At 44.2% G+C, this 19,227-nt stretch overlaps 1 protein-coding gene across 1 annotated transcript in view; it reads left to right on the forward strand.

Annotated features, from left to right (window-relative positions):
• The first annotated feature begins 16,364 nt into the window (after positions 1 to 16,364).
• The window catches only part of LOC125723830 (NACHT, LRR and PYD domains-containing protein 3-like), a 50,083-nt gene continuing 47,220 nt past the window's right edge, over positions 16,365 to 19,227 (forward strand). The window contains exons 1-2 of the mRNA XM_049000652.1: positions 16,365 to 16,399; positions 18,952 to 19,053. Coding sequence (XP_048856609.1) covers positions 18,992 to 19,053 — 62 coding nt within the window. The 5' untranslated portion in view covers positions 16,365 to 16,399; positions 18,952 to 18,991. The remainder of the gene's footprint in view (positions 16,400 to 18,951; positions 19,054 to 19,227) is intronic.

Genomic DNA, 19,227 nt, shown 5'->3' on the forward strand with positions numbered 1-19,227 from the left:
TCCCCCAGGATTCCCTGTGTGTGGAGTGTGCATGCCCTCCCTGTGTCGTCATGGGCTTTCCTCTGGGTATTCCAGTCTCCCCGCACAATCATGCAGTGGTGAACTGGAGTCACCAAACTGTGCATTGTTGTAAATGGTGTATGAATGTGCCCCCTTATCCTTGTACAGGAGAAGCAGGAACAGACAATGGATAGAAAGTAGGTGGTGCCTCATTTTATTTGAGTATAAGCCATTGGATCCTTTTTCAGTGCACATTCAGTTTGGTTAGTTCTGTTTAATACATACAAGAAGATAAATGTTACTCAAGACCATGTGGATTCCAGCTGTGATTCCATTGTTGGAAGATCTGAGAGCAACGTGACAATGGGGAAGTGGCCTGCATCTTTGAAGGCAGCAAACAGGAGTGGGAGCTTGTCAGTGGTGAAACAGAAACCCTGATATCTGTCCAGCATCGAGTGACACTGTCAGGTTACGAATGGGAGACCTTGGATTATATTGTTATGCTGAAACAGAGCAACGAGTCCGACAGTCACTCAAGTTTTACTGAAACAGAAACTGAATACAAAAAATAAGCAAAACAAAGAGAATGATAAGTTGCAGCACTAAAGACTAAAGCTATTTTCAAGTAAACAAATTTGGATACTAGTGCCATAATGAAGATCCTTTATCTGAGATGTAGGTGCAGTAGATAATATACCATCTAATGTAGCCACATCATTCCCATATATGGCATTGGTGGAGAGGTTACGTCAGGTTTACATCTGGAGTTTCACTGCGGTACACAAAAAGAAGTCGTTCATATTGTGTTTTTTATTATTGTCTTCCTACATTCAAACATATATTCCATTTTCATCCATCCATCCATATAATCGAATAAAACTGGATGCTGTAATACTTGTATGGACTTTTCCTATGATTAATCAAAGATCAACAGCATCTTACTAAAGAAACCAACCTCCATAGAAGATTATTGTATTTGATCAAAATAAACATTTATGTACTGAGTTTTAAAGAACAATGCATTCCCTAAACTGTTAAAAAGAAGGAAGTGACCGAGAATAAAGATGAGTAATACAATTATATTAACAATTACAAAATGACATTTGTGTTCCACAAGAGAAGATTATAAAGAACTATACTGGGATTATAGATAAAACTTCAATCCTGCTGGGATCCCAAACACAATCTTCCTCCAAACCACTGGGAACCATTCCGCAGTTGGGGGGCACCCAGGCTGTGTCATACCCATGCTGATGCCAGGATTTTTGGAGGGGGTGTCCCTGCCGGTCGATCTTCTTTACTTTTCCTACTCGAACCCTCAGCTTGAGTACAGCTCGCCTCTCGTTGTAGGGTAGATTTTTTGGGTAGACTCTGGCCTTCTGAAAGCTCCGACTGATATAGACTCCAGGTCCAAGCATGCCGCCACTGGACCGCTGAAATCCGTGATTTTGAATATTATATGCAGCTGTCAGGGTGGTACCATGGTACATGATGTACCTCCTCCTACCTCTCCTTATGTCACGCTCCAAATGGGATTCAAATGGTGCACCAAAGTCATCATTAAAGTTTGCCATACTTTCTTCTGTCAACTAGTCCCTTTGCTTCTGGAGTAATACACTGATGTTTTCTGTACCAGACCTACAAAATAGTTACAATTAACAGTGCTGGTACATGACATGATAATAAACATAATTATATGATCTTGCTATACATTTATTTAAATGATTTTTTGTCATACTGATGCTCACCTTATGGTGTATTATAATCAAATAAAGAGAGAATTATATTTTGGGGTTTCACACTTACCTCTTCGACTGAAAATCCACTTAAGTCAGTTCCTTCAGAGCGATGAATTAAGTGTTCCCTGTACTTTAATTTTCATTGAAAGATAAATGTAGATACACTGGTTTTGTCACGCCCATATTGTGTTACAGTAAAGAATTTCTTCCTCCTCAACACAAACCAATACACTAAAAATAAAATATAAAACCAGTTTGCCTTCATAACAATATATTTTTGTGTTCATTATTCTGAAGCAAGCTAGAAACTCGGATTTGATTTTGTGCACTCTTGCTAAAAGTAAGGCATACATACATAATGTAAATCATTAAAATCTGCAAAGTAAGTTTTGCATGGAGTTTCGCTTTTCATGTTACAGAGAACATGAGTCACAGAAAAACTGTAAAAGAAAAATATAAAAATATAACCACATGAGAGGGGTGCTGTTATGAACCACGGGTGCAGACGGGCAGGTAGGCAGGCGGGAGGGAGGAGTGAGGAGCGGTGGTCGGACTGTCCGGGACCTCCTCGGGGACTAGGGCAGGAAAGACTGGAGCTGGGTCAGGGACAGGAGTGGGGCCAGGAACAAGAGCCCCTTGAGGGTCACTTGAGGCGGAGGGAGCACCTTGGGTGTGGGCGCGGGAGCTGAGGCAGAAGGAGTGCCTCCTTGGGCTGCGCTGGAGCCGCAGGCAAAGGAGGCGGCGGCTCGGACTGCACTGGAGCCATGGGCAAAGGAGGCGGCGGCTCGGACTGCGCTGAAGCCATGGGCAAAGGAGGCGGCGGCTCGGACTGCGCTGGAGCCATGGGCAAAGGAGGCGGCGGCTCGGACTGCGCTGGAGCCGCAGGCAAAGGAGGCGGCGGCTCGGACTGCGCTGGAGCCGCAGGCAAAGGAGCTGGAGCTGCGCTGGAGCCGCAGCAGCGGACGGAGGCAGAGGGAACGCCTCGAGCGTGGCTCCTTTACGAGTCCGAGGAACATGTGGAATATTGTCCAACACAGCCCTGGCCCCTTTAAGGGCCAGGCGCGTTCCCCAGAAGGGGAAAGCTGCCTGCGCAGGCAGCTTAGCGGCGGTGGTGGCAACGTCCAGGGTGATCGGGGGTCTTCCCCGATTACCGGTAGCGAGCGAAGTCGGGGAGAGGGAAGCAGCTCCCAGGACGAGCGTCGGGACTGGCGCCGGCTTTCTCTTCTTCCTCCTCTTGCTCGCGGTCGCTGCAGGAGGCTGCTCCAGGTCTGACGGCGGGGAAACCGCCTCTGGGGCGTGCGGTGTGGCCAGCACAAACCTCCGCTCTGTTATGCACTGGGTCAGCCGCCGGAGATTTTCGGGATGTCCCGAAAAGGATGTCCCGGCTCTGGCTTGCCAGGTTCCACGCCTGGGGATCTTCCCGGACGTTGGGCTGGGTGATCCAGTACAGCACCTCTTCGACGAGACCGAGGTAACATTCCTCGGTCACGGGGGATGCTTTCGTTGTCAGGTCAGTCATTCTGTTATGAACCGCAGGTGAAGACGGGCAGGTAGGCAGGCTGGAGGTAGGGAAGGACGACGCAGGCAGGCAAAAGATGGGGAAAACCGGGGATTTATTGGGGAAACAACAAGGGAACATGGTAACAGGAACACAACGTCAATGACCGACCAGAAACCAGGGTAAGACACGGACTGAAATACACAGGACTGATTGAAAATAATCGGACACAGCTGGGTATAATGGGGAAGCACACGTGGATAATCAGGGGGCGTGGCACACATGAGGATTGGACGAGTCGGGCGTGACAGGTGCAGTGATTAGCACTGTTGCCTCACACCTCTGGGACCAGGTTTTGAGTCTCTAATAGGATTCCATGTGGGTGGAGTTTGTATCTCCTCCCTGTGTTGTTCTGGGGTTTCCTCTAGGTACTCCAGTTTCCTCCCCCAGTCCAAAAACATGGTGAGGCTAACCAAATTGCCCGTAGGAGGAAGTGTGCCCTGCAATGGTTGGCCCCATCCTGGGTTGTTCCCTGCGTTGCACCTGCAGCCTCCACAATAGGCTCTGGCCCCCCCTGCAACCCTGACTAGGACAAGGAGTTTCAGGAAATGTATGGATAGACAGATAACCATAAGAGAGAACAGAGTCAAGGCTGGTTTACTATGGACACAAAAGGGCACAAAAACCATCACATCTGTCTTCGGTATTTTGCAGGATCATCCTTCTCATGGTTGTTTGGTACAAACCCTCAACCCTGATGGTGTGAGGTGACAGAATGCACACCCCCCCCCCCCCCCAAGAGTTATGGTACAAACAGATTCTTGAAAATCATTCAAATTAATCAAACAATTCAATCTGAATTCATTTAGTAGGTACTTTTATCTAAATTGAGTTGCATGTTTGATAAAACAGGGTCAGACATTCCCTGGAATGATTAGGAGGGTAAGTGTATGGCCCAGGAGCCCAACAGGGATAGATTTGAACCGGTGACTTTCCACAGAGACACATCATTCTAACCCATTTATCCACACTTCACAGCTCCAATTCAAACTAGAGATAGAGTAATAAAAATGAAAACTTTACTGATACCTGTGGAGAAGAATTTCTATTGTACTGTACTGTACCACAGATGCGGGACATGAAGCTGGCAAGGAAATGAGGGTGACAATCCACTGAAAGTTCCCAGACAAATGGGATTTATTAACATAACTGAATACAACCAGGGATAACTACAAAATAAAGAGACCACAAGGGGTGAGAACAAACAGAAAAAATAAAGGACAAAGTAAAACCATTAGGGAAACCAGACAATACAGGGAGCAGGACTAGGAAACAAGGCAAACTATGACATACAGTAATAAAAATTCAATGACTCACTGAGGAACTGAACACAGGCACTTAAATACGGAGAAACACCAGGGCAAACAGGGAAGAGGTGCAAAGTATAATCAAAGTAAAAAATCAAAAAGGACTCGGGACAACAAGGAACAGGTGAACAACTTGCATTGTGCTAGGGATGATGGATGCTTCTTAATTCTTTGGCCACTTTACTCTCAGGGGCCTTAATCCTCTTTGTGGACAGATAGCCCGTCGTTATATATCGACCAAAGGACGATGCAGTCTGGGACAACAGTAATAATGTTTAATTATACATATAAAGGACAGTGTGTGTGTATTTGTGAATTAGTGCAGTTAATGTGTAATTTAGAAATCACTGCAAATGTGGAAAAAAATACAACTTCCTTTGTGTTTTGTTTAGTAATTATGTAATGAAGGCATGCATTAAGAAATGCTGTAATGTACTCTGTTGACAAACCAACATGTTTTTAGGTTTACACTGTTCAAGGAAATGCATCTACAAACTGCAATTTCCTAAGTGTTAATTTAATGCCTTACTTTGTTCATAAGTAAGCAGATTAATGTTCATTTTAAAATTAGCACCCCATTGAATTTTAACAGCATCACTAGTAGTATCAGACAGATAGTATAATTTACCGCAGCCACTAAACTGGAGTACCTGGTGGAAACCCCACAACAAACTCTTGCGTCCAGTTGCACGAGCAGGAAGCGGGGAAGCAGATTCAGGAGACGAGGATTACAAAAGCGGGGTTTGTTGACAAAGCGGGGAGCAGCACAGGACAAACGTTAATGACTGATCTGGGGAAACGGACTAGCACACAGCCTAAATACACAAAGCTGAGGGAGGGAAAAGCAGAACAACTGAAAAGGATCAGCAATTCACACGAGGTTGCTGAGGGGGCGTGGCACACAGGAGGTTGCTGAGGGGCGTGGCACACAGGAGGTTGCTGAGGGGCGTGGCACACAGGAGGTTGCTGAGGGGCGTGGCACACAGGAGGTTGCTGAGGGGCGTGGCACACAGGAGGTTGCTGAGGGGCGTGGCACACAGGAGGGTGCTGAGAGGCATGGCACACAGGAGGTTGCTGAGGGGCGTGGCACACAGGAGGGTGCTGAGGGGCGTGGCACACAGGAGCACCATACCAGCAGGTCATGACACAAACTTTGCTGCTTCCGCATTTTTAGATTTTTTTTGTAGCACTGCTGTGCTCTTTGCTGCACAGCACTATCAGTCTCAAATGTCTCTCTTTGTACTCTTCTTCTACTCTTCTGCATACCTGTCATTAATGCATTCTTGCTACCTACTTGTTAATGAATAGAACACAACATTTTCCCTTCACATAATCAGAGTATGAATTATAAGAATGCGGTGGACAACAGGACAGCAGTTCTATAGAACCGATCATTAGAAATACTGCATAACTTTAGCATACACTCGAAAGATCAACAGTAGTATGCACCATATCCTTTGTTACTAGAAATGTACATGGAATAGCAAATAGAGCATTTTATACTCAACAGTATCACAAGTAAAATAAGAATTGAAATGCAAGAGTAAAAGCTCAACCATCTGAAATATCAGTAACCAATCAACAATGAACATTTCACAGGCTAACACTCTTTAAGTATGTGTAATGGGTATAAACACCTGTAGTCCTTTATTAAAATCTGTTATTAATCTTTGGGCTCAGTGGATTTTGTTGTCATGTATAGCCAATGAGTAGCCTTGGTGGGCGGGTCTTAGTTTGGGAGACGTTACGTTGACATCAGAGCGGCGCCTAAAGTAGATGGTTGGATAATGGCAGACGGGTGAAATGGTTGTAGGGAGCCGCCCACTGGCCCAATGCCGCAGCCGAAGGCTGTGAATGCGTGTTGGTCCTTCCGAGCCTCCTGGGAATTACTTACCCTTTTTAATATATAAAGTATTCTTTTAGGCACATATCTGACTCCATTTTATTAATGACCTTATTTCAATATATTGTAGTCATGACGTTTATGTTGTTTGGATTACTTCGGGATTCTCCTTTATATTACCAACTCTAATTTACCCCTGATGAAGGAGTCCGCCAGATTCGCCTCGGCCAACAGGGCGATCCGCGGGCCTGCTACACAGGGTTTGTCTTGGAGGTACGGAAATCGCCACCATTTAAGACAATGTCAGCCTCTGATTATTCGGGTCCCTCGACCTATATAACTTCCCAAAGGCTCAGTGTCTGCCAATCACTGAGCTTGTGGGTGCCTCGGAGATTAAGCCGATGTTTACCCAAACCACACGTACATCCACCTCAGGGGCACCTCATCTGCAGAACTGCTCAGAGTGGATCCTGAGGGCACCCTAGTGAGGCAATTTTCCATGCAGTACAGGGTCCCTGCTCTACACAGCTTATAGCACATTGATGGAAATCACAATCTCGAAGGGCCAAGCTCTGTGTCAACTTCTTCCGGTCCTCTGTTAACTCTATGGACCCTTTCAACTGTCAATCATAAAGTTACAACTCAGCAAAGAGAGAAAAACTACTGAACTGTGCAATTCTTGGTAAATAGCAAGTCTGTAGCAGAGACTGCCTCCCTGACTCCTGTATCGCAGCAGCCTTCTGTGTCAGTGGAGACCTTTTCAGGCTTCCACCACTCACAATGTGGACAACAGCTGGGCTTAGACCAGTCAGACAAGGACCACAGTGTAAAACTTAATGGCTCGCTTACCTTCCAATCTGAAACAAATGAAGACTTTAAATAAGTGATTCTAAAGGCTGAACTCTGCTTTAAACCCTGGGGTGTCTAATGAAACTGCATTTAAGAAAACAAGTACATATTTATAAAACTGTGTGTGCACATGGCTCCACATAACTTGTTTATACTTCACCAAAAACTTGAAAATATACGCTTTAAAAAAAGCTCAGTCCCACCCAATACACTCCCGCACAATTCAGTACAAATAGTTATAATCAATATTAAGGCATTTGTGCTTTTCTAAATGTTGATATACATATAAACAAGTTTGCACATTATTGCACTCCAATGACATTAAATGGAAGATCAAAAATTTGCTCTAAAAAGGTGTTTATGCAATAGTATAAATTTTATTCCCCCCTTCACTTTGTTGGGACAAAGCACAGCAGGTGTCTGTGTGTAGGAGATATAAAAACAACTGAAGATTAATTCATAAATAAAAACATCTTAAAAACATTACATTTACAGTTGCTGTAAAATGGGTCTTTTTTGCAGTGTAATAGTTGCCGATCCTTATCACGACCACCACAATTTTTGCAAAGCCTTTAACTATGTATCAGCTTGGTACAATTTTTATGTAAATGCTTCTTCTTCATGGCTCCATGTGTGCGGAGTTTGCAGGTTCCCCCATTGTCGTTGTGGGGTTTCCTCTGAATACTCCGGTTTCCCCCCATGTCGTCGTGGGGTTTCCTCTGAGTACTCCGGTTTCCCCCCATAGTCCAAAAACATGCTGAGGCTTGGAGTTACCGTACTGCCCACAGGTGTGCATGTGTGTGTGAATAGTGCATGAGGGTGCCCTGCGATGGGCCAGCGTCCCATACTGGGTTGTTCCCTGACTAGCACCCATAGCCTCTGGAATAGGCTCCAGACCCCCTGCAATCCTGAATAGGACAATGAATGGATTCTCTTTTGATACCATAGTCATTGTCCGATAGTCATTACAAATCACGATATCAGCATCGGTCGGGTATGTTAGACTTGGCTGATATTACCGGCTGATGTTAAAACATTATCGAAAAAGCATCCATTTTCTGTATTTGCTTGTCCCATTCAGGGCTCTGTTAATTCATCATTTCATCTGGGCTGCACATTGTTCTTACAATTTCCACAGAATAAAAAAAATGATGTACAGTGAGGGAAATAATTATTTGACCCCCTGCTGAATTCTTAAGTTGACCCATTAATAAAGAAATGAGAAGTCTGTAATTTCACTGGTATGTTTATTTAAACAGCAAAAGGTAGATTATTAACAAAAGAAACAAGAAAAAATAATTAGGTAACACTTACAAACCAATTTGCCATTTATCTAGGGAAATAAGTATTTGATCCCTTGTAACACAGGCTTTAGTACTTGGCAGAGTAACTATTGTCGGCAAGCACAGCTGTCAGAGTCTCTTGTAGTTGGTCACCAGGTTTGCACACAGCTCAGCAGGAATATTCATCCACTGCTCTTTGCAGATCTCTGAAATCTTTAAGGATGTTAGGTTGCCGCTCTCTGGTTTTCTATGGGATTAAGGTCCAGAGACTGGCTACTCCGTGACCTTAATGTGCTTCTTCTTAAACCACTCCTTTGTTATCTTAGCCGTATGTTTAGGGTTATTGTCTTGCTGGAAGACCCTCCTGCATTTTCAAGGCCCTGGCTGAAGGAAGTATGTACTCATCCAAGATTTTATGGTACATGGCCCTGTCCATCTTTCCTTCGATGTGGAACAGCCATCCTGTATCCATGGCAGAAAAACACCCCCAAAGCATAATGCTTCCACCTCCATGTTTGGCAGTACGGATGCTGTTCCTGGGGTAAGAGTAAGGATTATTTTCCCTCCAAATACGGTGAGTAGAGTTAAAGCCAAAAAGCTTGATTTTGGTCTCATTTGACCACATTTTTCTAAGCCTCACTGGAATTATCCAGGTGCCCACTGGCATACTTCATACGGGCCTGAACATGGGCCCTCATGAACAGCGGTACTTTGCGAGCACTGCAGGATTTCAAACTAACGGCATAATGTGTAACTGATGGTTTTCATGGTGACTGTGGTCCCTACTGCTTTGAGATAATTAACAAGCTCCTCCTATGTAGCTCTGGGGTTAGCCCTCACCATTCTTAAGATCACTGATACTACTCAAGATGAGATCTTCCTTGGGGTCCCTGACCGAGGGTGATTGACAGTTATATTGTCATTCTTCCATTTGCAAGTAATTGCATCAACAGTTGTAATCTTCTCATCAAGCTGTTTGCTGATGGTCATGTAGGGAGCCGCCCACTGGCCCAATGGCGGAATCCAATGGCGCAGCCGAAGGCTGTGAATGCGTGTTGGTCCTTCCAAGCGCTCCTGGGAATTACTTACCCTTTTTAATATACAAAATATTCTTTTAGACACATATCTGACTCCATTTTATTAATGATCTTATTTCAGTATATTGTAGTCATGACGTATATGTTGTTCAGATTACTTCGGGACTCTCCTTTAGATTACCAACTCTAGTTTACCCCTGACGAAGGAGTCCGCCAGATTCGCCTCGGCCGACAGGGCGATCCGTGGGCTTGTTCCACAGGGTTTGTCTTAAAGGTATGGAAATCGCCACCATTTAAGACAATGTCAGCCTCTGGTTATTCGGGTCCCTCCACCTATATAATTCCCCAAAGGCTCAGTGTCTGCCAATTACTGAGCATGTGGGTGCCTCGGAGATTAAGCCGATGTTTACCCGAACCTCACGTACGTCCACCTCAGAGGCTCAGCCGGGGGCAGCCCATATCATAACGTGTGTCAACCTCAGCGGCTGTGACGGCGCACCTTTTGTTGCGGTAGTTTGTACGAGGCTTACTTTGGGCTCGTCTCAGGGACTCCGCCGATGCCGCCCATTGTCTTACCATGTGAGCGTCTCAGGGACTATGCCCGGTGCCTAGGAACATAGTGTGTACGCCCCTCAGAGGGTAGACCGGTACCTTTCATCAGCGTGTGTTGACCTCAGAGGTTAAGTCGGCCCGTAACTGAGCGTGTGCGAACTCCAGAGGTGTAGTTTTGGTATCCACCTAACTTAACTTGGGCAGTCGAGTTTGGGACCCGGATAAAGGGGATTTAACCCAGAGGCTGCAAGATAGTATTTACCACTTTAGTCCTAATCAGGATCGAAGCCCAATCTGGAAAGTTTATAAAAGGTTAGCAAATCAGACAGTCATGAAGTAATCAAGACAACATTTATTAAACATATTACAATATACAATTATTGACATGTGGCCACATACTTGTAAATACATTTGGACAAATACAATATTAAACAATCACATTCCTCAGCTGAGAGTGCACAAGTATCTGACTACAGATGGACTTTCGCACAGTTCTCTGTGGGAGCTCTGATTACAGAGTGACTCCCCTACTTCTTCTGAGGCCCTTCCTTAAGTATCCAACCCAGGTGATAGCATGTCTCTGAAGACTGACCAATTTCGGTCAATGGTTAATTTTAGGGGCATTGTTGGCCTTGGTTCTCAGGTCCCCAGCCAATCAGATCACTTTAGGAGGTGGTCAAAGTTCTCTTGTTCTACCATGTGAGAGGCTCTCTCAGTTTGGTAGGTTTAGCCAAAGTTTCTATATTTCTCTTAGGGAAAGTTATACTGCCTTAAATCTGAGAGTGTAATACTCGCCGTCTCATGCCTATTCAAACAAGACCAAACACGCGTGTATTTGTCCCTAACATCTATGTGTGGTGAGTTATCCTGTTTATAGTGGAAAAGGTGTCAGTGTATGGAGACTGACAGCTGTTGTTCTGTGGATTGACTGTGGAACTCCGGCCACTCCAGGGGTGAAAGGTCTTGCTTTTCCTGTGTTTCTCCAGTTATTCCTATCCAGTGACAGCCGCTCAAAGCCCCACTAGGCTGGCCAGAATGATTGATGGAGTGGGCAGAGCTGTTAGCACTCAGACTGTGAAACTGGATAACATCATGGAGAAGCTCACAGCTTTGCAAAAATTATTGGATGGCGGAGACCAGCGTGGACATTAGTGGAGCTGGAAATTACAGCTTTTCGCACGGAAACCCAAACAACCCTATTCTATCAGGTTTTGGCTCCCCCCAATCAGCACTGGCCTCGGCCAAGGCCGCTGCTGCACTAACAACCCCCCCAGGAGAACAAGGCAGTGAGACTCTCTTGCATTCCTCTCCCCCAATCCCAAGGACTGCCCGCACCCTCCTCCCATCCCACGCCTTCGCTGCTTCATACCCCCAGCGTGAACAGGCGGGTCTGTGACCAGCGCCTCCATGGCTGCAGGACCGGATGGCTGTTTTTCTCTGCTGGACTACCTCCACCACCCCTTTCCCCCACCCGTTGGAAGTCGTGTCATTTTTATGTTGTAAGGCGTAGTGACCATGTGCTTATGTTGCTGAGGTGTTTTTTTCGGTTCCCACAATGTCCTCCCCACTGGAGTACAGTCTGGGCGCTGTTTTTTTATTCTCCTCCTCTCTCCTCACGTTATTCTGTTTCTTTTCTTCTCTCTTCCCCTGTCTCCCGACCGGTCTACCCCCTACTGTGATGTTTGTGTATATGTATGGTCGGTTGATGGCCTGTTTTTCGCTGGTACTCGTGACTAGTGACATGGTATATTGCAACAGCAATAAAGGGTTTTTATCATCATCATCATACTGGCCTCTGCCTGGAAGTGTTTACATTACAGCATTTAAGGCCTTTGCTCCATGAATTGTGGGCCATGCATCAAAAGAAATCACATCAGTTTTATATGTAATACAGAAATTAACATAATAAAATGTATATAATAAAACATTTCAGTACAATGGTATATTGCGTCTAAGGATAAACATTTTTGTTCATTAGTAGAATTATAAGCTACAGAGACGGACAGATAATTCAAAATTGTGTTTCTCAGAGTTTGCGTTTCTCTGTCTCTCTCTCTTTTTTTTAATAAAGTACACACAAACTATTACTGAAAATGCCCAGATATGTACTTTCCTCAAAGTGGTAACAAGTCAATCCAATTATTATTAATCGAAAGCCAAATGAAGTTCTGAAGGTAAGTCTCGGTAAATGAGTCAGGCGCCATCACGTCATTGCATTCGGCTGCGCAGCATTTAAGGTGGACCGGAAAATATATTTTTTTAAGCCGGTAGCCATGGAGAGGTCCCATATTCTCCGGTTGGTTGGTAATGAAACTGACTACTCGCTCAGGCTCACTATAATTTCTCCGACGGTATAACAGCACATTTCTGATCCTCCTTCTCAAATGACGAACACTAAGGCCACTTAAAGAAAAAATTGGTTCTTGTCCCCGCCTGACCCACCGAAATGCCTCCGACCCGAATTTAAAAAAAAATTTTATTTAGTAAAAATCGCATGGAAAATGCCCAAGAATGATGAAATTTGAATTTCCTGCGCATTCCACATCGACGATTGATCCACATTGTGTAATCCTAGTCTTGGAATGGTTTCATGAACCTAAATTTGTCTCTACCTGAGATGGGCTGGTGCAAAGATTTAAATCTGGGGAAGTGATGTGGTATATGTTCTTAAGTACTTGTTTGTAGAGTTGCATTTCCTTGTTCAACCATTCAGGTTCCTGTATTTTGTAAATTCCTCGTGTTTTAACATGTTTAAATACACTTTCTTTCTAGATATATATTTTAAAATCTTGGTTGTTCATTTAGAATGGGAATGACAAACAGAATATTGGTTTCAAATAGTATCATTTTTATATTCACGAATGAAACATCAGCATAAAGTATCCAAATCTATAGTTGGGAAGGCATTTATGAGATACACATGGATCAAGGAATTTACATTATTGTATTTTCTTACATTTAATATATTTGAAATGCAACAAACGAAGAACTGAGGAGGCGTACTAAGTAGGTCTGCTCTCTTCGGTATGTATTTTCAAATATGTATTTTCTTACATATTTGAAAGTCCAAACAGTCAATCAAAATTTGTAAAAAAATTTAAAATAATAAAAAAAAAATCCCGCCCGCCCAACCCACCCCCTCCAAAAAAAAGGACGAGAACCAAGGACGAGGTTATGATCAAGCAAACCTATATTTTGTGCATGATAATTAACTACCTGTACATACCACTGAGCCAATATTTGCATAATAATGCATAATCAATCCATACATCCATTTTCCAACCCGCTTATCCTACTGGGTCGCGGGGGGTCCGGAGCCTATCCTGGAAGCAATGGGCACGAAGCAGGGAACAACCCAGGATGGGGGGCCAGCCCATCGCAGATAATGCATAATATGTCTCCCATTTCATCTTTGTCTTATTCTACTAGACCTGCCACATGTACACATAACGTTTCAGACAATTCTGTAGCAGAAATGAGGCGGGAAATACACTATTGTCATTCCAACAGCGTCTAGTTCAATGTAAAAGTGTTGATTATTGTATATTGTATTTTTATGTGTTTATTTACCTTTCATGTTCATAGAGACCTCGGCAAGAATCATCTGCTCTGGATCAGCAACAAAATGGAGGAACCTGCTTCGGAAATGAGCCCCTCTGTGGAGCGTAAAACAAAGGGGACTGAGAGGTAGCAGTGTTACAGCCCAATTAGTTAGTAGCCTAATATGACATTTTTCTAGCACCGACAGACAGTGTTATTTCCTCGTGTCCATGATTTGGTGCAATATACCTCGATATTTCCCACAGTTTGAAGTCTAACTTGGTTTTACAAACAAGTGCAAAATGCTTTTACTTTACTGGGCAATATACACTTTTACTTTTCCTGTAACCTTTGGACAAAGGCACTTTAGATTCCTGTGCAGAGATTTTATCCAGAGATTTTGTCCGGAGGCTATCCCGGAAGCAATGGGCACGAGGCTGGAAACAACCCAGGATTTGGGGCCAGCCCATCGCAGGGCACACTCACACACCATGCACTCACACATGCACACCTATGGCAATTTAGCAACTCCAATTAGCCTCAGCATGTTTCTGGACTGTGGGGGGAAACCGGAGTACCCGGAGGAAACCCCACGACGACATGGGGAGAACATGCAAACTCCACACACATGTGACCCCAGGCGGAGACGAGAACCCGGGTCCCAGAGGTGTGAGGCAACAGTGCTAACCACTGCACCACCATGCTGCCCCTCAGAGATTTTATATCTTATTTTATTTAAAAAATTAATAATTTAATTATTCTAATGTTTAGCAGTGCAGTGATTTGTTTTATACTTAATTCCTATTTTTATACTTATATTGTATTGTTCTTGTCTGCGTGTTTATATGTGATTGTGCAGCCTCCGGGATTAATAAAGTCTAATGATTATGATTCTGATTGGGACACTCCACGATCTAAGTAAAATCTGCTGCATTCGTTCATGAGGATAATACTGAACCTCGAGATCATGGGAAAGTGACACGGGTTATGTCGAGATCACAAGAAAAAAAATAAGTTGTGATTTCGAGAAAATGAAAAGAAAAAAAAATGCATGTCCTCTACAGACTTCTGTAAAAAGTTACCCCCCGTAACTATCCTTCCTCGCCCTCAACACACGTACTGCCGCAGCCTAAAAACCTCATCAACGCACAGCCACATACACATTCACATGAAGTTCGGCTTTTTAAAGGACGTTAACTTGCCCTGGAATGAAGTAACACCAGCCTCCCCGGGAGAGGATCCGCCCCGCTGTGACACACCGACCACAAGCCCCGGCTTCAAAGCTCGACCCGCCCCGCTGCCAGTGCAATCGACAACACGGAGCCCCATCTTCCCTACACATTTACCCCCCCCCCCACCCCACGTACCGGCGGCCGAACTAATATCGGCGACGGCCACACTGCGACCCCCACCTCGAATCGGCAGCCAGTGAAAAAGGGGTCGCTGTTTTAAACAGCCGCACTTCTTACTGCGCGCCGGTCCGGCACCCCGTCCCTGAGATAGTGAGTAGACATTCCCCCGCCCCCTCCAAGTGCAGCTAGTCAGTTACCGGAGGGCAGGTACTCTCCACACCCCCCACCACAGGACGAAGCTGATAATTCCTTTTCTGTAAATGAAAGTGAAAGGGATTTCAAGCCAGATTCACCAAGAAACACGAATAAGATTCTGGAATAATACAAAGGCATTTGCATTGCAAGGTAAGAATATAATCAACAGATTCAACTAATAAAATAAGTATGTTTAACCTGCGGCTCTGGTGAAAATTTTGATTGGGTGGCCATCAGGGGCCAGTTATATTTATGGGGGCGGCTGCACCTCACCGTGTCTGTTCTGTGCTTCCGCTTTGAAAATAAAATACAGTTTTTTTTTTTTATTATTTTGATGTGGGGTGGTGGCCTCTTAAATCCGCCCCTGTTTAACACACATACTGGGATATAACAGCAGAATTAGACGCTTATTATAATTCGATACACTGTAAGTGATTGCATGGAGTAAATGAGTTCGTCTTAAATACAATGTTACCTAAACATGGAGCGCGGGACACTATGGGAATAAACTAGACAGTATTTCGAAACTTTACGGTAAGGAGCCCTAAAGTCCCATATGGTGACTTTTCCACACAAGTTACGCCTATTTACCTTCCTGGAATAAGATCATTTGTTATAAATTTGTATGCATCTCTAAGGACTTCAGATACACACAGACACCATAAAATTGGCAGAATTCATCTAATCGAGTCTTATTTTCACATTGGAATGTAATGCAATGAAATTCTTGCTTCTCTTGTATGGGGCACCAAGTGTGAAGTGCTCATTTTCATGCACAAAATACATTCTGTGCCACAAAAGCATTATTTAATGACGTGACCATGCAATGCCTTGCTGTGACTATTCTCAGGTAAATTCCACCAAACCTGTTATACCTGAAATACCTGTTCCTGGAATGTACCTGAGAACTTGTGGCTCATCAGAAGCCAAGTAAGACAGAAACCTATCGGATAGTAGCTCTCTGGGACTGGAGCTGGAGACCTTTAGAGTAGCTGGTTTGTGTGAGGTGTGTGACTCAACAGGTCAGTGCCTGTGACCGAAAGATCGCCGTTTTAAATCCCAGGTTGGGCTCTGTATTTAATCAGTCATTTACGTAGTAGCAGGTCAGTACCTGTGACCGAAAGATCGCCGTTTTAAATCCCAGGTTGGGCTCTGTATTTAATCAGTCATTTACGTAGTAGCAGGTCAGTACCTGTGACCGTAAGATCGCCGTTTTAAATCCCAGGTGGGTCTCTGTATTTAATCAGTCATTTACGTAGTAGCAGGTCAGTACCTGTGACCGAAAGATCGCCGTTTTAAATCCCAGGCTGGGCTCTGTATTTAATCAGCCATTTACGTAGTAGCAGGTCAGTACCTGTGACCGAAAGATCGGCGTTTTAAATCCCAGGCTGGGCTCTGTATTTAATCAGTCATTTACGTAGTAGCAGGTCAGTACCTGTGACCGAAAGATCGCCGTTTTAAATCCCAGGCTGGGCTCTGTATTTAATCAGCCATTTACGGAGTAGCAGGTCAGTACCTGTGACCGAAAGATCGCCGTTTTAAATCCCAGGTGGGTCTCTGTATTTAATCAGTCATTTACGTAGTAGCAGGTCAGTACCTGTGACCGAAAGATCGCCGTTTTAAATCCCAGGCTGGGCTCTGTATTTAATCAGTAATTTACGTAGTAGCAGGTCAGTACCTGTGACCGAAAGATCGCCGTTTTAAATCCCAGGCTGGGCTCTGTATTTAATCAGTCATTTACGGAGTAACAGGTCAGTACCTGTGACCGAAAGATCGCCGTTTTAAATCCCAGGCTGGGCTCTGTATTTAATCAGTAATTTACGTAGTAGCAGGTCAGTACCTGTGACCGAAAGATCGCTGTTTTAAATCCCAGGCTGGGCTCTGTATTTAATCAGTCATTTACGGAGTAGCAGGTCAGTACCTGTGACCGAAAGATCGGCGTTTTAAATCCCAGGCTGGGCTCTGTATTTAATCAGTCATTTACGGAGTAGCAGGTCAGTACCTGTGACCAAAAGATCGCCGTTATAAATCCCAGACTGGTCTCTGTATTTAATCAGTCAATTTCGTAGTAGCAGGTCAGTACCTGTGACCGAAAGATCGCCGTTTTAAATCCCAGGTTGGGCTCTGTATTTAATCAGTCATTTACGCAGTAGCAGGTCAGTACCTGTGACCGAAAGATCGCCGTTTTAAATCCCAGGTTGGGCTCTGTATTTAATCAGTCATTTACGCAGTAGCAGGTCAGTACCTGTGACCGAAAGATCGCCGTTTTAAATCCCAGGCTGGGCTCTGTATTTAATCAGTCAATTTCGTAGTAGCAGGTCAGTACCTGTGACCGAAAGATCGCCGTTTTAAATCCCAGGTTGGGCTCTGTATTTAATCAGTCATTTACGCAGTAGCAGGTCAGTACCTGTGACCGAAAGATCGCCGTTTTAAATCCCAGGCTGGGCTCTGTATTTAATCAGTCATTTACGTAGTAGCAGGTCAGTGCCTGTGACCGAAAGATCGCCGTTTTAAATCCCAGGCTGGGCTCTGTATTTAATCAGTCATTTACGTAGTAGCAGGTCAGATAACTAGATGCTACGGAGCCTGTAGGGGGCACGAACAGTGAGGAAAAGTAAACCATGCTTGATTTAGTATTTCCTGGGCATGATAAATTAAATTGAGTGTATGATGTAGTACATCGTGTGCATGAAAAACAAACCCTGTCTGTGACCGTCTGTGGCACAGGGTTTGTGGCACAGGGTCTGTGGTACAGGGCTCCGTAAGATGCTGTCGGAATGAGTTTGCATGTGTGTGAATACTAGGGTTTTGCAGTAATAAATTTATTTGCTCAAATCTCTGTAATAAAGCATAATATATGTTATATTCAAACCTGAAAATGCTCTTTCATATCTGACAATGTGCCGTGGGCGTTGTTAGGTCCGATCACTCAGGCATATAGTATTTTAAGCTGAACACAGAGTATTTTAGCCTCAATGTCGATATTCCTTCAAAAACAAAAACACTCAAGCCCCAGTAAACTTGACTTAGCCCCTGATTTTTTCAGTAGCTAGAAACTCCCCTGCAAGTAGCCACACAAAGCTGCATTCAGCTCCATGGTGGAAAGATGGGGTTATAGTCAATAGTATTTTAATACTTAATAGTAAGTATTTTCTTACATATTTGAAAGTCCAAACAGTCAATCAAAATTTGTAAAAAAATTTAAAATAATTTAAAAAAAATCCCGCCCGCCCGACCCACCCCCTCCAAAAAAAAGGACGAGAACCAAGGACGAGGTTATGGTCAAGCAAACCTATATTTTGTGCATGATAATTAACTACCTGTACATACTACTGAGCCAATATCTGTATAATAATGCATAATCAATCCATACCATCCATCCATTTTCCAACCCGCTTATCCTACTGGGTCGTGGGGGGGGGTCCGGAGCCTATCCTGGAAGCAATGGGCACGAAGCAGGGAACAACCCAGGATGGGGGGCAGCCCATCGCAGATAATGCATAATATGTCTCCCATTTCATCTTTGCCTTATTCTACTAGACCTGCCACATGTACACATAACGTTTCAGACAATTCTGTAGCAGAAATGAGGCGGGAAATACACTATTGTCATTCCAACAGCGTCTAGGTCTATGTAAAAGTGTTGATTATTAGATATTGTATTTTTATGTGTTTATTTACCTTTCATGTTCACAGAGACCTCGGCAAGAATCATCTGCTCTGGATCAGCAACAAAATGGAGGAACCTGCTTCGGAAATGAGCCCCTCTATGGAGCGTAAAACAAAGGGGACTGAGAGGTAGCAGTGTTACAGCCCATTAGCATGCATGGCTCTGTGGGTCTATAGTCAGGCCATAGTTTCCCTTTCCTCCAACATCAGCCAGTTCTTCTATTCTAGAGGCAACCATCACATCATCCCTCCTGCCCAAAACAACCACATATTGTAAGGTGGTAGAGAACAAATAGCGCGTCA

The sequence above is a fragment of the Brienomyrus brachyistius genome, unplaced genomic scaffold, assembly GCF_023856365.1.
Source record: "Brienomyrus brachyistius isolate T26 unplaced genomic scaffold, BBRACH_0.4 scaffold52, whole genome shotgun sequence".
Classification (NCBI taxonomy): domain Eukaryota; kingdom Metazoa; phylum Chordata; class Actinopteri; order Osteoglossiformes; family Mormyridae; genus Brienomyrus; species Brienomyrus brachyistius.